The sequence below is a fragment of the Oryzias latipes genome, chromosome 21, assembly GCF_053564925.1.
Source record: "Oryzias latipes strain Hd-rR chromosome 21, Olatipes_Hd-rR_3.1".
Classification (NCBI taxonomy): domain Eukaryota; kingdom Metazoa; phylum Chordata; class Actinopteri; order Beloniformes; family Adrianichthyidae; genus Oryzias; species Oryzias latipes.
The window spans coordinates 12,921,104-12,941,166 of NC_136257.1; the positions used below are offsets into that span (position 1 = coordinate 12,921,104).

The 20,063-nt window shown below is 40.4% G+C and overlaps 1 protein-coding gene across 1 annotated transcript in view; it reads left to right on the top strand.

The window, feature by feature from the left end:
* The window catches only part of zmym2 (zinc finger, MYM-type 2), a 40,312-nt gene continuing 20,249 nt past the window's right edge, over positions 1-20,063 (top strand). The window contains exons 1-8 of the mRNA XM_023950573.2: positions 1-131; positions 9,246-9,947; positions 10,127-10,295; positions 11,351-11,502; positions 13,961-14,109; positions 14,271-14,433; positions 19,050-19,262; positions 19,445-19,595. Coding sequence (XP_023806341.1) covers positions 9,261-9,947; positions 10,127-10,295; positions 11,351-11,502; positions 13,961-14,109; positions 14,271-14,433; positions 19,050-19,262; positions 19,445-19,595 — 1,684 coding nt within the window. The 5' untranslated portion in view covers positions 1-131; positions 9,246-9,260. The remainder of the gene's footprint in view (positions 132-9,245; positions 9,948-10,126; positions 10,296-11,350; positions 11,503-13,960; positions 14,110-14,270; positions 14,434-19,049; positions 19,263-19,444; positions 19,596-20,063) is intronic.

A 20,063-nucleotide genomic window follows, 5' to 3' on the forward strand; every position in this document is an offset into this window, starting at 1 on the left:
CTCAAAGGGGTCATCTTCGTGATAGACGATCTCTAGACGTAAAGTGGAAAGTTCTACGTTGTGCGCATGCGCTCCCCGGGATTAATGTCAGGGCACAAAAGTGGCGCTACACCGTTTCAAGATCTTCTCCGGTAAGCGATCCCCCCAGCCTGTCCATATATTCCACTTTCACGCCAAATTGCTCAAAGTTTTGGGAACTTGTGGGGGTTCTGGCGGCATTCCTGGGAATTCTCTTCAGAGCCAGCCCGAAAGCAGCATTCATATGAAAGGCTTTATTGGTAGTTACATTTTTACAGACATTTCCCTTTACGCTCCGTGTGCTGTGACTGCAGCCGCCTCCAGGCTCCACAGTATTGTTTAGTCGGCTCCCTAATGGCGGACGGCGGGCACTGGCGTTTTCCGCTGTGAGGTGTGCAGGGAGGGGGCAGATTTGGTGTGGTCGGGGCTTGTGGCTTACACCTGGCGTTCAGCAACAGGAAACCGCTCCAAAAATGATGCGTGCGTTTATCTGGGGTTTGTTGTTGACACAATTGAAGCTTGTTCATGTAACGGCAAAGGGAAGGGCGCCCCTTCCGGCGACCGGGTGTAAGTGCAACTGATTGCGCTAGGGTGGACTCTGCAGGGTAACTTTCCAATTAAAACCCCGGCTTCTCAGGTATCCTAGAAATCAGTAATTTTCAGCTGTGTCAAATACTGTAGTTGATACCAATGGCACGTGCCGGGGCGAGAAGGGCAAACTAAGCGACTGAAGAGGTTTTTTTTTTTTTTTTGGGTGAAAACAAACGTCAGCAGACGCTCGGAGTTGCGTTTTTAGCGCGTGCTCTGACGTGTTCGAGCTTTTTTTTGGGCCACATTGTCACGTATTTGAGTCAGTTGCGTTCGTTTTTAGAGGCGTTTTAACAATGGCGCAGTCTGGGTTTGCTCTCCTCCCCTCGGTCCGCCGCTAATCCAATGGCTGTTTGCGCCAGGAAAGGCAGGGGTGGGAACGGAAAACCCTCAACCACGTTTCCAATGAACCCCAACTTGGGAGCTCAACCCCCCCCACCACCACACACACAAACGCACGCTCGCGCGCGCATGGCTGAAAGAGTTGCGCAGCTCACGTAGCTGTTTTTTTTTAAACAAAAATATTTTCTTTGAAAGTTGTGGAGTTGGGTTTTATAAAGGTAATAAAAAAGAGGAGGGGTGACAGGCGCCGAGTGAACCGGGCGCCTGAATCTGATTCGGTGATTCCTGAACTGTATCATTAATCAAGGGCACGCTTCCCAGAAGGCTTTGCGCGCTTCCAATCCTCGGTGATTTTGTAGTTTCTCCTCAGGAAAGCCGCGTGGAGGGTTTTTAGTGCGGCATTTTGCTACCAGGTAACCAGAGGGGGCTGTTCTTGAGCCCATCAGCTGGTTGGGGGGGGGGGGGGGGCAGGACATTATGCATCAGTGACATAAGCCTTATATAATAACCTCATTGGAATACGTCAGGAGTATTCTCCTCTGGTGCAAACAGCTGCACATCTCCACCTTGTGACCTTCTAGGAGAAACAGCTGGAAAGGCAGAGCAGCACCTTTGAGGTGGTGATGTGGCGCAGGCCCTGTGTGTTATTGCAGGGGGGCAGTCCCTCCACAGCTCCGGCCCACCTTCCTTTCCACCTGGTGTTGACATTGGGAGTGGGGTTGCATGTCAGAGCTAATTAATGCTGGATCCTCGTTTTTCCTCGCAGTCACGTGAACGCAACCTTCCTCCCAGCTCTGCATTGCAGTCTGGTCTCGGTCTAAACCAGGCTATTTCCCTCCATCAGAGCGCAGAGTCCTCAGCTGGTGGGATATTAGGTCAGAAAGCTGGATGGGAGATGCTGCTCATGCAGGAGAGCAGATCTGGGGATTCTTACGGCATTTCATCATTGTTAAGTCCAAAAATATCAAATTTTCTAAATCTCTGGACATCAGCAAAGGTATTGGCTTCCAGAGAGGAGCCTATATGAAATAAATGCTATGGACTTCCATCAGGTTTTTGAACAAATGCATTTATCTTTGGGGGTTTTCTGCTTCTTGTGCCTCCTGTCACTTGATCAGAGACTCTTTCCTCATTTGGCTTCACTGTCAGGCAGAACCAGCCTGCTGTTGAAGGTTTTCACTGCAAAGTTAAAGACCTACTCTGATGAAAATTGCGTTTTTGGTATTCTTGTGGTGTTTTTCTCACGATGGAAAGCTCAAAATTGCCTTTCTTAGTATTTCTTTATTCAAATTGTTGTGAATCAGGAATAAATGAAAAAATGCTACAGCGAGTCACACGTTCCCTTCTCCACTTTAGTGTAATGCGTCCACTTGCTTCAATATTGCTTGTCATTTTTGTTGCACTGGTAATGTTAGGTTGGGGGTGTGAGGGCTGTAAACTAGCAGGAGAAAGTGTAAACAGATAGATGATGGGATGTGGGAGCAGGCTTGCTCAGCACCAACAGTCCTGTCCACAACTCAGAGGTGAATTTCTAACGAACTACTGCCGCTCTGCAGAAACTGTCTTAAAAGACGACACCGCTTTTTGATTTTGACTAAAAACTGCACAATCATTTAAAGACCACTGGGAACGCTTTTGCAAAAGATCATGATGGGAGTGGTTCTTAAAGATTGTTTTACTCAAGAACAGCATTTCGAATTAGATTAGATTCAATTTATTTAGAAAATTGAATAAATACATCACATATGTAAACATGATTTATTCAAAAATCAATTTAGGATCTTATAGCCCTTGATTGGATTTAGTTAGCAGACCCAATGCAGCAGTTCCTTTTAGAATAACAACGAATATTGAATCCTTTGACCTTTAATCAGACCTTTACTACAATTGCAGGTCAGGGGATAAACTTGCTGGACCAGGGCCTTTTCTTGCTGCTGATTTTGTTAAAGGGCTGTCTTGGTTCAGACTTTTGATGTACATAGGAACTGGACTGAGTGACCCCCCTACCCTCACCCCCACCTCCCATTCCAAACAGGAAGTACCCGCTGACTCCAGGAGCCAAAATCCCATAGTGGAAAAAGAAACGGGTATTACTCATTCTATTTGTTATAATTACCTTTTTTTTAACAAGCTGTTGCTAATCCTAATTTTTTTTTCATTACATTTTTTCTGTTGTGCGAGTTATTCAAGTTATAGACTGACCAATCAGATGTCAAACGTTTTAAATGTTTGATTGACAGATTCTCCTGAGTCGCTTTCAAGTGGTAGGGGTGTGGCCTTCCATCAAGCTTATTCCTGATCTACAAGAGTGGTTGCTATAGAAACAATAACTCAGCCCAATCCCTGTTTACTGACAATTTCTGGTTCCAACATGGCGACGTCTGTATTGCGAAAAAAACCACAACTTAATCGACTTCCTTTGGTTAAAGCTGTAAGTAAGCCATTTTCCATGGATGACATCACACTCACTCGGTCCAGTTCTCTTTTACAGTCTAGTTTAAGTCCAAGGCTTCACATTCGTCATGCTCATAGTGTCATTTTAAGGTTGTGAACACCACAGCATTATTGTCAACACCACCCATAGGACTTTAATGGACGACAATAAGTGGTCAGGCTATATTGAGTGGAATTTTCTCTGCCTTATTTATCAATGTTCTGAAAATGGCTGAGACTAAAGAAAGTAGTGGTGAGTCTGCTTATGGGTCCACCTGCTTTCAAATCTGGTGAAAGAAAAGAAACGCCACTAATAATGCAACAATTTGAGCTCTAACTATGCCTGCACAATAAATTGTAAACTTATCGTTATTGCGATTTCAAGCTGTGCAATATCCAAATCGCAAAAGTTGACCAATCAGATGGAGCCCTTCATGTTGTTGACCAATCGGATGGAGTTTTTATGTTAGATGTTGGCCTCTTAAGTACACGAGGGTCATTTGGAGTATAGTTTAAGGTATTTTGACTCTTTTTGGTTGCTTAGCTATTTTGTTCATATACCGCAAGTTATATTGTCATTGCAATATTTATCACTAATATCGCGGGTTTTCCTAAATATCGTGCAGCCCTAGCTCTAACGAAATCAAACCCACTTAATGAAAAATAAAAAGCCCTTCAGAGTTGTCATCATTAGAACACAAAGCAGTAAACACCAAAAGAAGCTTCTGACATCACGCTATACATTTGATTTTGTTCATTTCTTTTGTTTTTTAGATTTTTTTACATGGGAGTCATTGGGAAAGTGCTCACTCCTGACACCCGTGGTCATTTTAGGAACTGCAACACTTTGTACCTCTAGGTTTTAGACAAAACATGTAACAGAAGGAAGGGGCTTGACGACAATGAGAAAAAAAAGATCAGGAGATATGGTTTTTTATTAACTTGTGACATTTAGATGATTAGCAACTTTAGTTGCTTTTTTTTCTTTTAATTTCCTGGCCAGAAGGGGTTAGCTGCCGTCATGTAAGCCACTGTGGGACATTTTTCAGGTGGTCTGGTTTGCTTTGGTTTTTGGTTTGGGCAAACCAAATGATAGTGGGAAATTTAGATGCATTCTCTACCTCTGCAAACTGAGTTAACCAGACTATCATGACATTGACACATGACATTGGAACTTACAATAGTGACCTCTGGTGGCCGATGGACACCACTGCATCTGCCAAGACCTTATTTCAGCACTTAGTGTTCAGAAAAGACAGTGAAATCATAATCATATTACCGGTATATATATTTTTTTGCACTAAATAATGATTTCCATTATTAATCAACATTTTTAAATTATTAGGTGGTTGTTGGAATACACTCTGTGTTTTCACAAAATTTTGAATACTTTCTTCTTAAGTAGTTGTCATAACATAACCAGCTAGGACTGTTGTTTTACCTCATCAGACTGTGTTCAGGCTCTCCTTGTTTTGGGTCCTCTACAGCATGTAACCCATAGGAACAAAGATGCGAGTGTTCGAGCTGGAGTGTGTTTCTGTGCTGCAGCTGTCAGCAGTGATGCGACGTGGGGCTTGCAGCCACCCTCACAGCTATGTAACATTAAAAAGGATCAGCTGAATAATTCCACACATCACAAGAAGCCCTCTGAATTGGTTTTTGAATGTTTTCCTATTTGAAGCCAGAACGCTCTGAATTTGGTAAGCCTTTAAACCATGCAAACATGATGTGTGTGCCATCATTTTTTTTGGGCAGATTTTTTTTTTACAGTTTATCCCATGATAAGAGACCCAGTAAAAACCTCAGATTGTGATTTGAGGAATCAAAAGGTAGGAAGGAACCAGTTTCCAGCCAAAATCGCCATTTTGGAAAGCCCAGCTTGATAGAAAGCAGGACCCCCTCAGGTTGTGCACTCAGAGGTGCACGGCCCCCTCCCCCCATCGCCGCCTGGTGGTGTAGCTGCGAGCATTAGCTGGCAAAAGATGTCCACAGGAAGTGAACCACCTGCATCTTTTTCTTGTTAATGAACAAGCTGTGAGCTTTGAAGGATGAACACCTCTTAGAGAGGAAGATTGTTGGCTGCAAAGAAGCTAAAAACAGTTCTACGTTGAGGAGAACAGGCGTCAGGCTTTGCCACATTTCAGGCTTGCTAGCATTGGGATGCTGTCCAGGCTGTTCTACAAGCTAGCTTCAAACTTGTGTCACTGAACCGTCATGAGTTTTGTGAGGGTGATGGTCTAATTTCTTTTGCTAGCAATGCAGCATTTGTTTCTCAATACGTTTATTTCAAGTTTCCTGTTTTGCCTTTTAGTCGTTATGTTGTGTCTGCAGAACAACTGATGGGTTAAAGTGTTAATCCTATACTTTACCAATGATGCTAAAATGACAGCTTCTTTGATTAGCTTCAGTTATTGTTCTTTTTGAAAAAAAATATTTAGCTGCAGGTTTTCACAAATGATCTACTCTGATGAAAATTGTTTTTTGAGTTTTCCACATGTACCTGTGGCATTTTTTTTAATGAAAGAGAACAAATGTAACAAAACATCATTTCCTTTTTGCATTTCAGAGTATTTCTCCTTTGAAATCACTGTTAAACTGTCGCAAAGACGCTCGGTTTGGATTAATGAGCTGTTGTGATGTCACGACCGTCCAGTAGCACATGTGAAGGCTCCCTGATCTGCCCCGTCCAGCGTGGACAAGCTCAGCTGCAGGAGAACAGAAGATGCACAATGCTGCATTTCCAGCATGCGTTTTAAGTGCGTCCAAGGCTGGAGGAGCGGTGAGCTGCAGAAACCGCCGCTCTCAGGAACCATTTGGTGGTTTAATCCCAACCGTAACCCAAAATCCTAAACTTAAGCCTTCCTCTGGGTCCATGCGACCGAGAAAAAAGTTCATGGCTGGCTGCAGGTATTTCGAGAAAGGGGGGATTAAGGGCGGGGTTGCTCAGCTCAGCACCAACAGGCACGCCCATGTGGCGGAGATTTTGGAAACAGAGGCGGCTTGAAATATGACTTTTTAAGACATTTAGGTTTTGGGATTTTATTTGAAAACTTCATAATCATAATTAAAACACCATTGGGAATTTAAAAAAAAATCATTGAAATACGCTTTCACTCTGGACAAGAGTCAAGTGATGCATTCACATTATTAATAAAACGTTATGCATTTTTTGATTTATTGAGAAAAATGTTTTGTTAATGTTGATTCTGTTGTGTTTTGTTTGAGGTTTTTAATGCAAGAGTTTTCCTTAGTGATCCTTAGTTTTTAATCTGCTCCAGACTTTGGACAGGGTGCGCTTCAAGGAGAAACACTTTGACTTCTGGTTTGAAAAAGAAACAAAGTAGAGGGTGATCACTTTACAGAATAGCTGCTTGGTGGATTAGGTAAAGCAGTCCCAGTTTTACTTCCATGTAAAACAGGCTGATTACCGGTACATAGTAAACAAACTTTGTTTGTTTGGTTCTCTGATAAGTTACAAATTCCGGGCAAATATAGTGAGGGGAGTGTTAATGAGCCTCACCATTATATTTAGCATTAGAGAACAGTATTGTGTGTCACTGCAGATGGAGACTTGGACTTGAGTCACATCTATGTCTCACATGCAGGGACTTAAGACTTAACTTTTGGGACTTGAGTTGCTTTACAATGTTTTGCTGCTGTTTCACTGGTGGATATGCAGGAACCTGTCGGATATTGAGTTCCCACAAGGTGTTGTAAAGTTTTCTAAAGACATCTAAAAGAAAAAAAAAAGTAGTTTTCAGGCAAGAAAATGGCTAGAAAGATTTTTTTTCGAATGAGGCCTTTTCACCATAATGCAAACAGAAAGCACAGAGGTAGAGGGCTTTCGATTTAGTCTAGTTGTGGGTCATGTATTTATTTTACCATCATGAAGTTGTTGTTATATGTGTTTAACTGGTGCTTAAAACCCTATTTTCCTATTTCCCAGTGGTATTCCTTATTATTATTCTGTTTTTAGCCCAAATTAAAAAAAAAACTGTAATTTTTTTAGATTATAGTTTTTCCAGAGCAGCTTTTTTCCAACAACATTTTTTCGTCTGCTCCTGATTCACAACAATTTCAATAAAGAAATACTCAGAAAAACAATTTCCAGCATTAATTTATTTCTACATGTCCTCAATCATGAGAAAAATGATACAAGACCATGTTAAAAGCTCCAAAAACACAAATTCCACTGGAGTGGGTCTTATGTAAAAGTTGCTCCAGGCTTTCTCTTTCAAAGCTTTATTTCGACATGTGAAGGAATTGGTGTCAAATAATTCCAAACTGCAATTATTAATTTCTCCTTCATGATCAATGTTCAAATGGTTGCCACGTCCATGAATCAAAAACGACACAATCCATACATCACTAATAAATCCGAGTCCCTAATTGGTCAACGATTGACCCGGTTAAACTTTCTACACGTGTTCAATGGCCACATGTTTTGAATGCAGAGCCGGAAAACAGACTTAAAAACTTGCATAGCGATGCGTGACCGTAAGAGTTTTGAATGTGGGAGCCTGAAACGCGCATTGTTGCCAAGGCTGGTGTGAACGTAGCAGGAAGGTCCAATGAAACCAAGGAAGGTTTTTGTCGACATCATAAGCTGGCGGGAACGCTGATGAGAGCTGGACATCTAAAAACATCCATGAATGGCTGGAAGTGAAGCTACTAGAGCACCAATCTTGTCTGTGATGACGTGGGAGACTGCCGCTCAGACTCAGAATTCTGTCTGGCTTTTGTGTGAAATGTCTGTGTAGTGTGTGGTTGTGCTGATTGTCTGGTTACCCGTTACCTGAAATCCGGATTCAAATAGGATTCTCTTTTATAGTATGCCTAGATGTAATCACAGATCATATGTTTTACCTGTATACTAAGCTGATTCTGTTATTTCTGTCTTTAGGTTAATGACTATTAGTTCATATAGAATAGACCGGTTAATTGGAACCAAACTCAGCCAGGTTCCATATGTCGATCACTGAGAACAGGTCCCTGTGATGGATAGCCTTTTTGTCACCATGGCAACCAAGGTGTATCTCAAATGGTTGCCAAGGCAACACGAGACTGGCTGTTCCAGGAGATGCGAAAGGTCACAGGTGAATAAGAAAGCAGAGTGCCGGGTTCTTGGGTTAGGAAGTGTGAGGAGAATGGCTGTCATTCCTCCTGACGTTAATGCACAAAGCCAACCACCGCCCTTCACCTTTATCTATAAATAACACTTTTCTGAGGCAATAATAGAAAAGGATTTCAGGAAAGCGGCTCTCAATAGAAGGTTTTATAAAAACAAATCATTTTAAACTGTAAAATTAACCAACTTATTATAGTACAAGCGTCTGTTTAGAAGAGCCAGAAGATGGTTTTTGACTCTACCTGGCCTTAGTTCTTAACAATGGTCAGTTTTATTTGTGTTTAAATCCCAACCTCTGATTATAGATTCATGATTTTCTTTCAGTTAAGTTCTGCCTCAAGGTTGAATAACTTGAAATGACAGAATTTTGTCTCTTGGTCGGCCTATTGTGAGCATTAAAAGACATCAGGGACCTAAGCCTCATGGAGTTCATGGACCTTGAGTCTAATCAGATGCTGGTCCTTTGAAGTTCAGCGCTCTTATCTGGCACAAACCCATGGTAAATTAAAAGAAAAAAAGAAAATTTGTCTTGCATTTAACTAAAAATAATTTTATGATGACAGGGACACAGAAAGATGAACTATAGTTAGGAGTTTGTAACAGACGAGCTGTGCAGGGTTAGCTCGCCTTTGGGGATACCTGAGCTGCACGCACAGCTGTCAGGCTGTATAACTCTAATTAACGGAGTTGGCCTCCCCCTAATTATGTCCTGACTGGTTTTTGTTTGTGCTTTTAGGTGGTTGCCTTAGTGATGGATGGGGAGACAGAACCAAATTCTGTTGTGGGAGAAAAGGCAGAGGAGCTGGTGGAGCCCATGGACGCCACTCCTTTCCCCCAGCAACAGACCTCACCTCCTTCCGAAGAGTCTGGGGAGACGGTTGCCAAAGTAACCGGAGAAAAAACCCCAAAGGAGGGCAACACAGAGGACAATGATGATGATGTGGTTCTCGTAGGAGAAGAGGCTCCCCAGGTTTCTCCCACACCCTCCCTCCAGGACACGCCCAGCACAGACTGCTTAAAGGCGGCCTCAGGGGCAGAAGAGGACATTGCCACGGCAGAGATGGTTTCCAAAACTTCCCCTTCCCCTGTGTCTTCCAACGCATCCGCGGTGGCGGCACCTCAGAAGCCTCCCAACGCAGAGCCAGAGCCCATCGTGATTGAAGATGAGGAGGACACTGAACAGAAAGATGCTTCCCCCTCACCCATCACCCGAGGATGCTCCTCTGCGTCCCACTCTCCTGCTCCACGCAGCGGCTCTGAGCCGGATTCAGACATTAAGATCGCCAGTGTCACCACTCTAGATTCTAGCAGCCAGAAAGAGAGCGGCATGCTGTCTGCAGTAAACACACCTCCACATTCAGAGGACACCCAGACAGACCTCAACCTGATGATAACCTCAGTGACATCCCTGCAAGGAGGAACGTCTGCCATCATAACGGTCAGAACTTTGTTCACTTAATCCGTTCATTGATGCTTAAATTCAGTAGAAAGAGGAATACAGACACGCTGAGAGCAGACACTTCTCTATATGCTGCGAAGTATAAACAAAAATAGCAGATTTTAGATGCTACGCATTTTCGATGAGGTAAATCCTAACCAGATGACCTTTGCTTGCAGGCAGTTGAAGGCCAGGCAGAGGAAAATGGTCTGCAAATCAGCAGCACCTTCAGCCTGAATCCTGACACCCCGTCTTCTCGACCAACTGCTTCCTTTAACCCAGGGCGGGGCTCTGGCTCCATCGGCCAGCTTGTTCAGAATGGAGACTCTGAGACGCACAACAGAACAGGTGACTGATCGCTTTTATGCTAACCTGCTGGTGTGCAACAAAATACTAAACCAAACTAAAGAAAAAAACCTGCATCCTGTGCTTCCTCTGTGAGCTGGCACACCTGCAGAACTCATCAAAGGAACTACTGCTCCTTTGCCTTTTATTGTTACTTTAACCTAAAAGAAGTAAACATTTGTATAAGATGTCGCATATTTTAGATTGCCTGTGCTGGACCGGTCCAAAAATTAGGAAGACTGTGCTGTCAAAACGCCACCTGTTTAATTAAACTTTGTGTAAAACACATATGTTCAAGCATTCTCTTAAAGCAGTGGTCCCCAAACCCCGTGCCGTACTGACCATACCGGGCCGCCAAGGAAACAATCACAACCTACATTTTTTCTGTTTTCTTTATAATCGGATTCTGAAGGAAGTTTTATTTAGGAAAACTCCTGGATTCTCCAACACATCCGACTCATTCTCAGTTGCTCAGTCCTGTGTCGAAAATCCATCCACCACTTTCTTAAAGCTAAATTGAAACCCCCAAAGCTAACAAGGTTGACAAAAAACAAAGGCATTTAGAACCTTTCTTTTAGCAGAAAAAAAGACACAGAGAAAGCTAATGAATAGCCTTCAACTTCAAAGAAAAAAGAAATCTGTTTAACAAACAAAAACTAGGAGTCTTTACTCCAAATATGGATTTATTACGACAGTTGTTCCCACACACCACAATAATTATGCATAAATATTCAGCAACCTGCTGTCTAATGTTACAAGGATGCTGCTAATAAAGATATTAGTTATAACAGAATGATCAAACTTTTTTTTTATCATCGTAGGTACAATGAAATTTAAAAGTGACTGTTTTCTTTTTGTAATATGTCCCATCTAGACAAATATGGGTTAATGGAAAATCTATGCCACATTTTAATGGTTCCTATATGAAATTTGGTGTTCAAAGAAAGTTGAGCCAGTTTTACGGCGGATGAAGATAAACTTTACCCTTAAAAGTTAAGGGAAGTATGTTCTGAATTAAAGGTGACATTTACCCAGTGTGTTTCTGTCTGTCTTGCTAGATTTATGGATCTCCCAGTCAGCTTCAGTTCCTCGTAACCAAAAGCAGACGGGGGTGGACTCTCCGTCATCAGCCACTTCTCTTCCCAGATCTGCAGGCCAGTCCTCCTCATCCACTTCTTCTGGCACCCAGCCACAGACCAGGACAGTCAAGGTAATCCACCCAGGTTAGAGTGGTCCTTCGTAGTTACAACGTTCTTTTCTGCTTCAACCATTCTGAGGTAGATTTGTCTTTAGAGATGTCGATCAGGAACACTTAAATCTGAACATTATTTTATAATTTAGACCACATGTGTCAAACTCAAGGCCCGGGGGCCAAGTGTGCCCCCCCATATCCCTTTATGTGGCCCGCGAGAGCATAAAGGTTTTTAATTTCTTAAAATGAAAATGTTTCTTTAGTTGATTACATATTATTTATCTGTAGCTGCTGTAATTATTCAATGTTTGCAGGTCTTATGTGTCTTATGCAGACAGATCATCAAACCATCAGTTGGATGCAAGGCGGTGTGCAGCCTTTTTATGTAAAATGTAACACGTGTCATACATGTTCTTTCTAGCTCAGTTTTATGTTATTCTTCTTTATTCACTTGGACAGTTTGTCCTTCATTAATGGAGTTATGTGGGTTTTAATAAGCGGACAAAATTTAAAAGGATTTATGGTAAAGTAACAAGCAAACACATGTTTTCTATGCAACTGTAATTGTCACTTTAAAAGTTATAATAAGTAAATAATGAGTTATTTAACATTAGTAGTTAGATTTATTTTTCATTACATTTAGTTACATGCATAAGTTATATCTGGCCCTTTCAGGACAGAAACTATGCTGATGTGGCCCTCAGTGAAAATGAGTTTGACACCCCTGATTTAGACCAAGCAGTCAGTGGTTGAGTTAGTGTACAGGCCATAAACATACTTACATAATCATCACTCCATCAGCACTGCCATGATTAAAACAGAAAAGGTCTCAGTTGAAATGTTGTTTGGTTTTCATAGAATTTACAATGGTTCTTTGATTTTTTTTTTATTGGTACTCAGGACGTTTTGTAGAAACCACTTGCTGTTTAATCTCATTTAGTTAACAAACCTGAAGCCGAGTTCCCCTGAAAACCTGGCTTTCACCAAACTGTGGCCTCTTTTGATGTTGCTGTTACTGCTGGAGAGTTTACATTCTTTCCACTACCGTAACTCTTCAGCCAATTTACACAATTAACACGATTGCAGTGGATTCTAAAGCTATGTAAATCGTCTGATTCTGTCATGGAGCAGTTTTGTGTCATTATTCAACACTTAACGTTAGTTATGTGTTGCACATCAGTGCAAAGCCGGCATGAAAAGCCAATTTTTCTCTGCCTCCGAGCTGTAAACAGAGAGCTCTCAGTAACGAGGAAGGGAATGGGGAGGGCTTGCTCTGGTTCAACAGTCCCACCCAGACCTCTGAGGGAAATTTCTGATGAACTGAGCAACCCTGCAGAAGCCACGTCCTAGAAAACAACACAGGTTTTCTGATTTTGGCTAAAAACTGCATAATAATCATTAAAAGACAACTGGGAACACTTTTACAATAGATCAAAAGATGATTGGAGTGGGACTTTAAAGAGTTAATGCTAAACATGTTCTGTGAGACCTGTCTAGTTTGAAGTTTTACCAAGTTGTTTTGTGAACTATTGGTCTCCCTGTACAACACTTAACTCTGCATCGTTTAGAAAAGATTTTTACAGGCCTCTGTATCTCAACATACAACACCGACTGCACCATTCTGTTAATCTACACCTGGACGGCCCAGACAATAGGAAGTGTGAACACCTGCTGATGACCAGAGATGGAGGATGATAAACTCCACCTGGCTCTGACTTAACCCCCTGATTATTTTTACACAATGCAGGGTTTTTTCTTTTGTAACTTCACTTTTAAAAGAGAAAAAATGAAAGGTGAGCATATGTTTGTGATTTTATTTGTTCAACGTAAGGATCCTGAAACAGCCAGGTAAAAGAAAATACAAGCTTTAAAAAAGGAAGTATTTCTAAATATACTGATCATCTATTACACTATCTTCAAAGTGTTCCAAGTGGTCTTTTAACTATAATGATGCAATTTTTTGCCAAAATCAATAACTTGTGGTTTTCGAGGATATAGTTTCTGCAGAGCGGCAGTAGTTCATTCGAAATTTGCCTCTGAGTTGTGAGCGGGACTGTTGGTGCAAAGCAACTCCGCCCCCCTTTCCCCTCAGGGAGCTTGTGGCCCGTTCAGCGTATTTTCTACGCCCAAAATTATCTCTATTTCCAACGTCATTTTTTCGTCTGCTCTTGATTTTTAATTATTTGAAAAAAGTCATAGTCAGAAATGCAATTTTTAAGCTTAATTTTCTAAATATATGTCCTCCATAATTAGAAAAATCCCACAAGAACAAGTTAAAAACACCAAAAACACTATTTTTGAGTGGGTCTTTAAGACATTTTTTTTTTCAACCAAGCAGATTTGTTCTGGTTTCTTTGTGGCTGAAAAAGTCTTGATCCAAATGGTTTCACTGGTGACCTATATTTTGCATGAAATCATGTTCCTTTTGGTCTCTGGGATATTTTTACTTGTTTAATTTATTGTTGGGTCATTCCAGGTCACCTGTGCCAACTGCAAAAAGCCTCTGAAGAAAGGTCAAACGGCCTACCAGCGGAAAGGCTCCACACACCTGTTCTGCTCCACCACCTGTCTGTCTGCCTTCTCCCACAAACCTGCACCCAAAAAAAGCTGCACCATGTGCAAAAAGTTAGTCTACAGGAAAAATGCACCTAGAAGCATTAGTCTGGAGTTTGGGCTGTACCCAGTTGGGTTTTGTTTTAGGTGTCCAAACAGCAGCAGCAACACAGTTAATTCTCCTAAAAATGCAGTGATTGTAAAATTTACAGCGATGTTGTTGTTTTTTTCAGGGACATTACAAACATGAAGGGTACAATCGTGGCTCAGGTCGACTCCAGCGAGTCCTTCCAGGAATTCTGCAGCACCGGTTGCTTAGGTGCCTACGAGAACAAGCAAAACCCTCCTAAATCAGGCCTCAAAACAAAATGCACTGTCTGCGGCAAACTCACAGAGGTCAGTCAACCACACACACCTGATAACGCAGCTTTAGACTTAACACCCCCCCCCGTTGGAGAGGGGTTAGCAATTTCCTACATAACTGGGTTTCCACACATCCTCCAGTGTCTTATGTGTAAATAAATGATCTCTCTTTTTATTCCATTACTCCAATTTACCTGAAAAGATTTAAGAAAACTTGCTTTCCGTTTATTTTCTTCAATTTATTTATTTAAAACACAAAATGAAAATAAACACGAGTTTAAAATAGACTGATAAAACAAAATAGTGTGCTTGAAAAGGAGTGAGTACTATAAAAATCTTTTATGGTCCTACCCTTTTTTACAACACCATATGTTGTGCATATTTCTATATACATTTTTTTCTTTTAAAACATTCTAATTACCTTCCCTATAGCACTATGCAGAAGTGACATTTTTTGGTTTTATTGATCATTTCGGGTCTTGTAAAGTTCCATCAGTGACATCTTGTTGGTTTTCTTAATTTGTAACCCCCCTCTCTATCCTTGAACATTTGTTGTATGTTTACTGGAAGTAAGTTATTTTTGACTTTATACATAAGTGCTGTTTTAAGTTTAACTAGCTCCCATAATTTATAATAAACCCGACTTTAAAAACACATTCATATGTGTTCCATAATCCACATCATGAACTATTCGAATAGCTTTTTTTTGGTAAGATGTACAAAGACTGTAAATTTGTTTTATAATTGTTTCCCCAAACTTAAACACTGTACTGTAAAGTTGGTAGTATTATTGATTTATTTATTAGTAAATGTGCTTTGTGAGTGTATTATGTGATTGTCCCAACACTGCTTTGCAAGTTTAGCTCTGACTTTCTTTAATTGTGGCTTCCAGCTTATTTTGTCGTCCATAATTACTCCAAGGAACTCAATTTCAGGTCCTCTTTCCAAAATATGATTATCAATAGCAGCTTTTCTTTCTAAATCTGCAGGAATGTGGCGATTTCCAAAAATCATGCATTTAGTTTTGTCGACATTGAGTGAGAGTTTATTTATGTTGAACCATTGTTTTAGCTTTGTATTTACAATTTTTACAACTTCCCTGAGATTCTCCCCTGTATGTACTATACTTGTGTTGGTGGCATATAAAAAGTATTTGAGTGTATTTGACATCATGTGTATGTCATTTAGATATAGGATGAACAGTTTTGGACCCAATATTGAGCCTTGTGGTACTCCACAGGTAAAATTTAGCAGGGATGGTTTACAATCTTCCAGTTGTACAAACTGTTTCCTGTTTTTAATGTAACTATTCAACCAATTTAATGTCAGTCCTTGTATTCCATATCTTTCCAGTTTGTTTACTAAAATGTTATGATCAATAGTGTCAAAAGCCTTTTTCAGATCGATGAACACTCCTACTGTGAACTCTTTATTATCTCTGCCATTTAATATTCCTTCAGTTAAATGCAGAATTGCCATGGATGTTTATTGATTTTATTCTGAAATCATACTGATCGTCGGACATTAGTTTATGTTTCTTAAAGTTTTCCAGCCTTGTGAGGAAACCTTTTTGAGTATTTTTGAAAGTGAAGACCGTGGTCTGTAATTTGTTAGCTGATGTTTGTCCCCTGCTTTGTGTAATGGAATTACTTTAGCTATTTTCATTTTTGTGAAAAGGTTCCAGTTTGAAAGAATAAATTGCAAATGTAGATTGGCGGGTCAACAATGGAATCAATGACCTTTTTTATCCCCATCATATTAATTCCGTTACAGTCTGTAAATGTTTTTTTTATTCTTTAACAATTTTTAGAAATTCTTTCGCTTCCACGGTTTTCAAATAGAGTGAGTTTGGATTTCTCTTTATGCAGTGTTCAGCAGTTTCCATTTCTGATTTGTTGGTACAGTTTATTTCGTTGGCTAACTTTGGCCCTATTTTTAGAAAATATTGGTTAAACTCCCTAGTCATATCCTGAATATTGTTGCAAATCTCCTTTCCTTTTTACCCACTAAAGAGTCTGGATAACTTGTTTTCTCTTTGTGTATTCTAATGACACTGTTCAATACTTTCCAACTTTGTTTAGTATTTGATTATTTTTTTTTTCTAATATTTTTGTGTAATGGTCTTTTTTGCATGTTCTCATGACGCTGGTTCTTTTGTTTTTATATTCTTTGTATCGCTGCTCCGCTTCAACGGTTCTTTTTTTTTTTATTGTTTGTATAAACTTCTTTTTTTTGCATACGTTTCTCAGTCCATTTTCATCCAAGGATTTTTATTATATTGTTTTCTACTACAGGATTTAGTAAGTGGGCAGTTTTTGTCGTATATTGATGAAAACCCCTGCATACATTTTTCATAAGCTGAGTTAACATCGTTGCTTTCATACAGGGTTTTCCAAGTTTGTGCTTGTAGTTCTGATTTAACTGCATTTAATGATTCCTCTGTTATTTTCTTCTGTAAACTATTTACCTTTTTTCTTTTACTTCTCTACAAACACATTCATAGTTTGCAAATACTGGACGGTGGTCACTGATGTCAGTCAGCAGCAGTCAAAGCAAAATTGTTTGGGTTGGTATAGTTGTTTGGGTTCAACAGATCTATATTAAAATCGCCACATAGAAATATTACCTTTTTGGAGATATTAGCAAACATGTTTTCAATAGTACTGGTACTTGTGAAATTCTCACTGTTTGATGCAGGGACTGACAATGACGTTACTCTGTTTCTCCATACTGATCTCTATAGATATAAATACCATGACATCATCAAAACAGCCAGACATCGTCTCCACAACTTTGTGTTAAGACCATTGTGTATATAAAGAGACCCCCAACCCCCACCCCACCCCGCTGCCGCCTTGCTTACTTTTCCTGTTCAAGAAGTGAAAATCATAGCTCTCAAGCTAGAAGTGTGAGGCCTTTTCTGGCTTTGGCCAATTTTCTGATATTGCAATTAGTCTGAATGGTTTGTTGAAGTGGTGCAAGTATTCTTCAATACCTTGTTAAGTCGCAGAAAAGCTTCCGCTGTTAAAATTTATGAGTGACAGTTTGTTATTTAAATCTGTATTTCTGTTGTATTCTTCCTTTGTATAATGACTACAGTGGTCCTTCACAAAGTTAAAGATATTTATATCAGGGTCAATGTTTACATCCATAGTTGAGTATATATTTTTTCTCTTGTTAAAGATGTGTGAATGGCAGACAAGACCATTGTTCTTTTCTATTGAAATTTATCTTCAATTTCTTTGACCGTGATGACTTTTGGCTGTTTAGGTGTTCCGTTTAATTAAATGAAAACATTGCAGTTGGTTGTCCACGTTGATTTATTTATGTATTTATTTTTTTCTAAGAAATCGTGCTATCCATGCTATGTCAGCTGAATTTAACCTGGTTATTTTAGGGAAATGTAAACACACCATTGACCAAGCCAGCACAATAAATCGCAAATTTATTGCTATCGCAATTTCAAGCTGTGCAATATCCATGTCGCAAAAGTCTGCGAAAATCGCAATAATTTGAATAAATTGAATAAATCCCTTTATGCATTTGACCAATAAGATAGAGTCGTTCATGTTGTAGACCAATCGGATGAAGCTTTTATCTTAGATGTTCGCCTCCTATGTAGACAAGGGTCATTTGAGTATAATTTCATATATTTTGACTCTGATTTAAATGAAACTTGTGCCAATGAAATGGAAATGTTTTTTTTTGTTGCTATTTATTCATTTATCGTAAGTTATATTGTCATCGCAGTATTGATCACTAATATCGCACATCGCAAGTTTTCTTCATATCATGCAGCCCTACCATTGACTGTATAATGCAATGTTCACATTGCCCTTTGCAACACGCATTCAAACGTTCATTTCCAATCAATATCTGTTTCAAGCTTTGGCATTTGGCCCTCTTCCGTTCACGCACAGGTACACACGTCTCTACGACCATTTTCGGGCTCCAAGTACAAAATGTGCGGTCATTGAACATGCATTGAAAGTAAAACTAGGTGAAACTTTGACTAATAAGGAACTCTGATTTGGTAGTTGCGTTTCCTTTTAATTCACGGAAGGACCTGTTTTAAAAAATTGATCACAGAAGAGAAATTAATAACTGCTGTTTGTGTCCGGCTGGAATTCTTTGACACCAAGTCTTTCATATATATATCTCAGAATAAGGCTGTGAAAGAAAAAGCCTGGATCAAGATTCACTAGGTTTACACCACTTCCACATTTGGTGCGAAATGTGGTGGACCACATGCATGTGGTGGACATGCGCTAGTAAAGAGTAGAAGAAGAAGACAAAGCCCCACCCTGCTATGAACACCATGGGCTATATGCACATTCTTGAATGTGCGTCACATGCCCACGTTATGGATGCCCCATGCTGGAACCAGAGATTGTCAGGAAGCAGTGATTGGTCATCGTTTCTATGGCAACGACTCACCAATGAGGAGTGAGCTTGTTGGAAGTCCACACACCTACTATTTGAAAGCGGGCTACATGTAATCTGTCAAATGTTGTGAACGTTCGACGTGAGACCACATTCTTTTATTGAGGCATCTGATTGGTCAGTTTATAACTTGAATAACCAGAAAAAATATTCCGAAAAATATAAGGAAAAACAGGATAAAATCTGTAATATTTTTCTGTCTGCAGATCCGCCATGAGGTCAGCTTTAAAACTGTGACCCACAAGATCTGCAGCGATGCGTGCTTCAACATCTACCGCAGGGCAAACGGGCTGATCATGAACTGCTGCGAGCAATGCGGCGACTACCTGCCCAGCCGGGCGTCAGCCAATCACTTTCTGCTGGTGGATGGTCAGCAGAAACGCTTTTGTTGCCAGAACTGTATCAGGGACTATAAACAGGTAAAGCCATGGTAACTGCAGGCCACAGTGAAGGAAACGATCATCACCGGAGCGGCACCAAAACCTCTTCTGATGCCTTTTCTTCATCTTCAAAAGCGAATTTATTTTAAGATTAGTTAAAACACAAAAAGTCCGTCCTTCCTGGGCTTAAATAGCTGTTTGTTCTGCGTTCTTCCATCCAGGCTCACAGTTCACTTGCGACCTGCATGAGTTGCAAAACATTGATCAAGACAGGTGAAGTGATCCAAAGCCTTGGAGCGGCTGGGACCACAAGTTCTTACTGCTCTGTCAACTGTATGAACAAAGGCAAGCTGACTTCAACTCCCTTCCTTAGTGAGTATTCAGAAAACATTTTGACGAGGGACTAAGAATCTCTTTTTATCACTGCTCATCTCAGAAGGGCTGCATCATTGTGATCCTCAAACCCCAGAGATCTCCTCCTGCTCCTCTGGGAGCACACTGAGGTGGTGTTGAGCCAGATGAGTGGTGGAATGACGTCTCAGCCGAACGATTTGGATTTTCCTCTGATCAAACGGAACCTTTAGGTTCTTCAAAACATCTTTACTAGATTTTTCAAACCACCTTAACTGTTGGTGACAGTGGCATTCTTTTGGGCAGCAAATGTCACCCGAGCCAGAAAAATCCCCATCATCTCCATTTTGTTGTTTTTTTACATCTTTTTCTGTTATATGCTGTATTTTCCTAACTAAACTAAAAAGGTTGAAGTGGGTTATTGTCATTTATGTTCATATCTAGGAGAGTTGAGGTAAAAGTTCAACGTGTTGACTGGAGAGGACGTTT